Below are 8,322 nucleotides of genomic sequence, written 5' to 3' on the forward strand. Positions count from 1 at the left end.
ACGCGATGTTAATCCAACCATTGAAGAACGAGCCGAAGTTCCAAATGCTGAAGTTGAGATGGCAGGCGATAAAGATGCTCGATTTCAACAATTCTTAGGTCGACACCGATAAATCAAGAACAGAGACGATCATATTGAACTTCGAAATGCATTAATTGAACACTTGTGGAATGAATATACTAATTCTGATAATTAGTACGATGTAATCTATCTTTCAAATGTATGTTTTTATGTTGAATTATTTAAATGTAATATTTTTAGTAATGTTATTTTTATTTATCTTTTTTTTATTTATCTTAATTTTTGTTAAATATTGGTAAGTACTAAATTTTTTTAATCACTTAATTAAAAAAATATCACCATTATAATTATTTATTGAAATATTTATTAATAAAGAGATTGTTTTATTTTAATAATATAATAGGGGTGAATAGTATTTTTAGTGTGAAATTTGATGTTGTGGTTGGAGTTGGAAAAAATTTTGGTGCTAAATCAACACAAAAGTTGTGTTGAATTAACACCAAATATAAGAAATGGGTTGGAGTTGCCCTAACACTAAGTGGCTTTAAAAACAAAAACAAAAAACCAAAAGGAATCACCTAAACCAATATATTCCTGACTTGAATTTCCCGCAGGAAAAAGAATAGAAAAAAAAAATAGAGGCAACACAGGGACAATTTTCTGGTCTTGTATTTCTGTCGAACGCTTGGAGTGCGTTACAATTTTCAGAACATAAGCAGCGAAATTTAAACTACAAAATTTAACCCACAATAATACCAGGACATACAAAACGTGGTTTTAGAAGAAAACAAACAAAAACGAATAATAAAACGCACCTCAACTAAGTCAAGGTTACAACTCACAATAATAACGAAAATGACCAAGTCAAGGCTCATTTAGCTCTTCTGTTTCACTCAATAATAATTTTTGAAGATATGTTAGCGACCTCTTTCAATTTTGGACATTTCTTTACCTTACCATAAGACAAGGAATCTGCGACGAACTGAGCGCTCTTCAATTCGGGTAAAAAGGTCAAACTGATGCTGCTCAGATTGGGAAGGTTCATTATTATTGCGTCCTCGTTTTCATATGATATTATTTCCTCCAACTCCTCGCAATTCCATATGTCGATCTTTTCCAGACACGGGAACGATGCCTCTTTGCCAACAACAAACAATGTCTTCAATTTAGGACAGCCGTGAATCTTTAGTTTCTTGAGAGAGGAGAATGACCCGAGTGGCAACGCTGGAGAAGCCGTTCCATCGCTCTCTTGACCGAATAACGCTCGCAGGTCTAGCAGCCATTCAAGTTCCAACTCCTTGATGTTTTGAAGCAGCGGAAACACGGTCGGAGAATCATATAACATGTACTCCATCTTCTCACAATATTCAATTTTGAGTATCTGCAAGTTTTTTATGTTTTCGACAGATACGAAACGCCACAAACTTTTTTCAACATTGAAAGACGACACCTTGAGGTTCTCAGTATTATTGGGTACCATGATCGGACCCTCGAGAGAGACTTCGTCTTTGTCTTCGTCATTGTAGTATATGTGCATGGTGTTTGGGGTTTCAATAACATCGACACCTTCATCTATATAGTACTTATAAAGTCCCATTGCAAATCTGAAATCACACCATTGTGTCGTCGTTGCTGCTTTGCTAGGAATCATCCGAAGATACGCTTTGGAGAGGCTGAAATCCATAATATTCACTTTTAAAGTCTCCAGATTCTGCAGAGCTGCCAACTCTTCTGCGCTCTCTATTCCAGCTCCATCAGGAAAAATAATCGAGAGGTAGATTAGGTTGGAGAGCTCGGAGAGAAGCCCTTTGGGATAATTGTCAACCCAGATACCACCTAAGTCAAGGTGCGTCAATTTTAACAACTTTTCTAACCCTTTAGGATATTCTTCCACGCGTGAATTGCACAAATCCAGCCTTATCAAGTTCCTCAAGTTTGACAGATCTGGCGCGCACGTGAGTCCACTATAACTGAGCAACAACACGGTAATATTTTCCAGACCAAGTATGGAACCAGGAAGGGTTCTGATACTCGTGTAGGATAGATCGAGAACACACAGTCCCTTCATCCATGTAAAGAAATCTTCAGAGATAATTTCCAGCTCTCTTGCATTGACGAATAACAATGTTGATAGTTTTGGACACTTTGAGGGCTCGGCAACTGTGATTATTCTGTTTTTTCCCGTGAATGAAACTTTGTCGAGTTCCTCGTCCCATTTCTCTTCCCCTGTCGCCTCCACTAAGAATCGAGATGGAGTCTCGCACATGATCTGTATCGCCATGTCTCTCACCGAGTCGTGGAGCTTCACACATTTCTCCTGGATGTTGTTTACCGCTTCAATCAAAAGGCAATCACGCACGAGCTCATTCAACATAACATGACATCTGTCCTTCCTTACTTTCACCGTCCTGCCGTGATCAACACTTCCTTGAGCTATCAACTGGTCTATCAAAGAACTTCTATTGATGAGATGGTCTTCAGGGTACAACGCGCAATGCAGAACACACTCTTTCATTTTCTCCTCCTTTAACCGTTCGTAACTAAACCTCAAAACTGTAGTAATTTCTTTCAGTGCAGAAAATTCAACATTCTTGAGCTCAGTTAGCGCGACTTTCCACTCTTTTACGTCCGTTTTGTCTCTCATGCTTCCAGCTACAACGACAATCGCTAGAGGAAGACCTGCACATTCTCTAGCGAATTGCTTTGCCATTTCACTAAGTGTCGGGTCACGAGCCACGTGTTTTCCAACCTTATCCAAGAACAACGTATCCGCCTCTTGCACCGACAGAAGCCCCATTGGTATTATCTCATCGCATTCCATCTTGTTGCAAACGTCGAGTGACCGAGTCGTGAGTACCAATGTGACGACCCGACTTTTCGGACCATCTTACTTATCTTACTTTTTAAACTTTAGAAAATTCTTTAGAAAACTTGGAGTAGTTTTTTTTTAAAAACACATCGAAACAAGACGAACTAAAATTTTGAAGATCTTAAAAAGAAACAAAAGCATTTAAGAAAAATATGAAGATTGCATATTGAACACTTCATAAGAAATACTTAAGCAAAATTGAAAATACGAATTTAAAACAAAACATAACAGCAAATATACTAAAACATAATCCATAATCTAAATCTCAACCAAAATATAAAACTCTTTGAAACTTCGAAGTAAATGAAAATAAAAACCTTTAAAAATTATTTCTTAAAAATCGTAGCGGAAGACTTATTTCTTAATAACGAAAACAAAACTTCAAACCTTATTTCTTAATAACTTGTAGCGGAAGACTTAATTCGTGAATGGAATCCATGACCCAACCCTCTCGCTATCGACGCCGCTAGTCCGCCCTGCTCAGTTCCTTGTAGATGTTTACCTACAACACAGACGTATATTTTTTTTCGAAGAGATGAGCTTACGCTCAGCGAGAATAATATAAAGCTCACAAAAAAAAGGGTAATGCAATGCATGAACCGGTTATTAGTATTTTAAACTAATTGATGACTTGATCTTTCTTTTCTTGTTTCTATCAACTTTTAGTTCGGGGTGCCCCTAGGGTAGTCATACCTATTTCAGTGATCACTTTAGAGACGAAGATATGGGGTTGCAAAGCCCACACTTCGCTCAATCTAGCTAATAAACTTATTAGGGCCTCGGCCCGAGAAATTTCCCCATTTGAGCCTCGGCCCGAGAAATTCTCCATAATACCTCTGTAGCTCGAGGCGGTATGACTCCCTTGCTTAACTTTATCTTTTCACTTTGAATCTTACGTTACATACTGATATGAGATGAGCATAAAAAATTTTATATATATTCTCATACCAAAAACATGACTAGAATAAAACATATATCTCAAATATACTTTAACATAACACCACATGGCATACAACACATAAGTCACAAACTACTTCAACTAGTCACGCAATCAAATAACAAATCACATACTCAAACATATAAATCTATAAACAAGTCATATCATGAATAAACACTCATCAAATTTATTTTGAACTAATCTGTGTTGCAGTGAGATTATTCTCACCTGGATATCGAAGGTTACGATCGTAGATCGTCGAAGGAAAAAAGGCGCTCAAAACGACTCGGAACCTAATTGGGATAAAAAGCTACTGGGGATCAGCTAAGAAAAGGATTCAAGACATACTGTAGGTTCTGGAAATTTTCAGAAACGACATTCAACGTGAAATTACGAAAATACCCTTGGCTATTAGGGTTTCGGTGAAAAATTAAAACTCTGAGAAAAATTCTGTAAAAATTCCAGTACGTATAAAACATAACTTGGATCACTTTTTGTAAAGGCATCACGGCCAAAATAATTATTTAACTATTTATTAAAAATAGAAGAAGTGCTAAAATCTAACTTTAAAATTTTTGTCAAAAACTGTTTGCGCACCGTTTTGAAAATAATCAGAAAATATTCTGTATTTGATAAAAATATTTTTCGATTAAAGGGTTATATAGAAGACATTTAAAACTAACTTTTTCAAAAAGAATCAACGCAAAAGCAAATTTGTTGAATCCACGGTAAGCATTTAAAGTCTGAAAATCGGGAATAGATTTCAGGTCTGTGCACTGATTTGAAAATAATCATAAAATATTCTGTATTTCATAAAAATATTTTTCGATTAAAGATTTAGATAGAAGAGACATAAACCTAACTTTTCCAAAAAGAATCAACGAATAAACAATTTTTTTGAAACCAGCACAAGCGTTTTAAGAAATCGTTTTCAAGAAATCCGAACCAGATAGAAAAGGAAGCATACCTAAAAAGAGCTGCGAATTTCTAAACCAACAGAGGGATAAGAGAGATAGAGCAGAGAAAGAGCGTTAAAAGAAGAGGAGGGGATGCTTAAATATGACTTAAATAAACCCTAAAAGCCCAAATCATAAAAGCCCAAACCCTAATCCTACTTTTATTCATAAAAAATTAATTATTATAATAATAATAATTATTATTATTATTATTTGAAAACACACGCTGGTATATAAAAATAAGTAACTATGTATAACTAACTTGAATACATAGTACATACACGCTATATATATATATATATAAGTATATATACAATAACTATATATAATTGTCTTTAGTTACTATTATTACTTTTATTATATATATATATATATATATATATATATATATATATATATATATATATATATATAAACGTATGCACAAATCTTACGTGACTACCAATTATAATATAATATTACCTTATATAATATAATATACTATATTACATAATCATATATATATATATCCATATAATAATTATATATATACATATACGTACAAAAAAAATAATTAATATATATAATCATACTATATATATAACATATATATATATACATAACTTAATTATAATATATAACTTGTATACAATGTATATATATCCATAATTTATATTTCAAAGAGTATACTAAATTAAAAAAAATACCTAAAGCATACATAAAAGAAAAACTTCAAAAACTACAACATAAATAAAATCATTCACTACTACTTTATTAAAAAAAAATACTAACGTCACTCGGACACCAAAATTTTAGCTTTTTATGAAAGCTTAAAATTTGGGATTTCACAACCAACTTGCATCCATTTTCGGGAGTTGGGTTGAGGACTCCGACCTTTTCCAGAGGATAATGTTCCCACAGATCATCGATGATGAGCAGGAACCTCTTGTTTTTTAATCCACTTAACAACTCCACAGCCCTTCCTTCTTCATCGTCGCCGACTAAATCCAAACCAAACTCACGCGCGACTTTATCCTGTAAACCTCTTACACCGGATGCCTTTGACGCAGTGATCCAGACCACCTTGTCGAACTTGTTTCCAATCTTGTCGCCGGCGTTCAAAAGGTCGTTATTGAGATGTTCGAGCACGGTTGTCTTACCAGACCCACCCATCCCATGGACTCCAATCCTCGTAACTTTACCGTCTGCCAAGCAACGCAAGATCTCTTGTTTTGTCTTCTCCGCCGGCGTATCGCCTCCAAACAGCCCTGTTGTCGTCGGCCTCTCTTTCCCACGCTGCTCTAGTGTTCTGACCAAACTGCGTTCTTGTAACTTAGCACCTTCGTCGTATAGAATATTGACTTTGGTTATCATTTCTTCAACTCTTCTCCCCAGCCTTGCCCGTGATAAGCATTTGACTTTGGTCTGTCCAGGAATAACCTCGGTTTCGAATCTCGTTTTTATGTCTGCATATTGACGACTGAGTTTCTCTGATAACTCTTTGAGAGAGTCCATATTCTTTTCTATGTCTCTGTGTTGTTCCCATCGCTTGGTTACGTGAGGCGATACACATCCCACAATAGCGCCAACTGCTGCGGCAAGAATCTCCATTCCTGCGTCATTGAAATTTACTTTTACTGTTACTGTGATTTACTTTTTAAATGTAACAATACATAAACGAAAGATGCATGACAACGACAAAAGAGCTACTGTATCAATGTTTCATATGCTCTATATGCAGTTTTATGAATGTATCATTATATTTTAATTCAAATAATACTTAAAATTTTTGAAATTGCTCAACTCTAATTTATGTTTTTAGGGTCAAAATGTAATTTAATCAGTTTCTTTCAAGATATTTTTTTTTTTAAGGCAGCTTTTTGCTGCAGTGGGAATTGAACCCACGACCTCCACACAGGAGGTGGTGTGGAATTAAAATGACTATCCTAGGTACCACAGTTTCTTTCAAGATATTTTGGCTTGTAAAATATGTTTTTGGTGCTGACTTTCATAAATAAATAAAAATTAAAATGACTAAAATTCTACAAAATTAATGACTTATGTACCAATATTTTTAAGAAAAATTATGGACAGAATGTCACAATCATAAAAATTCAAGGACTATATGTTTAAAGGAATAAGATTAAATAATAAGTTAAAGAACTTACGACACAAATATAAGTCAAGTGCTTGCTTGATGATTCTAAGAAGAACTTTGTATCGCGTTCAGTTCTCTAGATTCATAGTAGATTTCACCAAAGTATACATGTGAGGATCATTGCAAATAGAAAAAAAAAAAAAAAAAAAAAAAAAAAAAAAAAAAAAAAACAATACATTTAAGTTAATATTTTAATGTAGCAGGCATAGCTTTAGGTAAGGGCTAACTGGGGCACGTCCAAAATAAACAAATAAAATGGAGAAAGAATGAATTTATAAGTTAATACACATATATGTGACCAATCAAATATTGTTAACAATCAGATTGTTTTGCTGTATACTTAATTTTAAAAATGTATCATTATATTTAAATTAAAATAATACCTTATACCTTTGAAATTGATTAACATTAATTTATGTTTTTAGAGTCACAATGTAATTTAATTAGTGTCTTTCAAGATATTTTGGTTTGTAAAATATGTTTCTGGTGTTGCATTTCATAAACAAATAAAAACTAAATGACTAATGCTACAAAATCAATGAGTTTTGCACCAACATTCTTAAGAAAAATTAAGGACAGAATTTTGTGAGATTTGCTAGATTAAAATATTTATACATTAAATCATATGAATTTTTTGAGATTCGTGCTAGATTGAAATTCTAAATTACGATTACACTAAAAATTATTTTAAATGGTACCTATGTTGTCAATTATAACTATATATTGTTATGGGCAAGTTCGAAGTTCTCTTTTCTATGGATAAATATCAGTTGGTTTATTTAATTTCAGTATATAATATAGTTTTTTGTTTATACTGTAGTTACATTGGTAATTGGTGAGTTAAAAAAAACCTATATTATTGAAGATGGATAAAGCCACACAAATCCAGTCGGGTTGGCTCTAAATAGATGATTACTTCAATAAATAAATTAAAAAAATTAACGATAACGCCAATAAATTTGAGTAGAATTTTAATAAATACTAGTATTCATGATGCCGTTCCCTTGTGGCACGGAAAATATTTGAATTCGGTATAAATATAACGAAAAAGTATAAGATACACATTTATTTGTTTATTTTGTAAAAATATTTAAAATTAGAAAATCATAATAACTAGATGTATCATATATGTCATAGGTAGAAAGATAAAGGCGTAAATTAACTAAAAAAAATAAGTTGTTGTAATGTTTTTTTTTTTTTTTTTGTTATTAAACATGATTTATTTGATTAAAAAACATAATTTATTTAATAACTTAAATGTTGATTTTTTAATCCAAATGAGGTAATCACCATATACTACATTTTTTTTTTTGGAAAGAGACGGGTTTAATGTGTTGTCTCTCTTTTGATCTATAATAATACTTATGTCATGGTTTATTTTTTGTGCATTGTACACAAAAAA

The 8,322-nt window shown here is 33.0% G+C and overlaps 1 protein-coding gene across 1 annotated transcript; it reads right to left on the reverse strand.

Moving 5' to 3' along the window:
- Positions 1-670: 670 nt before the first annotated feature.
- On the reverse strand, positions 671-6,175 carry LOC149398170 (putative disease resistance protein At1g61300). The gene is made up of 2 exons (XM_089614492.1): positions 5,619-6,175; positions 671-2,894 (listed from the first exon to the last, which is right to left on the reverse strand). The coding sequence occupies exons 1-2, from the start codon at positions 6,134-6,136 to the stop codon at positions 911-913; spliced, it is 2,502 nt and encodes an 833-aa protein (XP_089470618.1). The 5' UTR covers positions 6,137-6,175; the 3' UTR covers positions 671-910.
- Between the last annotated feature and the right edge of the window lie 2,147 nt (positions 6,176-8,322).

The sequence above is a fragment of the Urtica dioica genome, chromosome 5 (assembly GCF_054948205.1).
Source record: "Urtica dioica subsp. dioica isolate 48M chromosome 5, U.dioica_male_clone48M_v1_H2, whole genome shotgun sequence".
In the NCBI taxonomy this organism is placed as follows: Eukaryota; Viridiplantae; Streptophyta; class Magnoliopsida; order Rosales; family Urticaceae; genus Urtica; species Urtica dioica.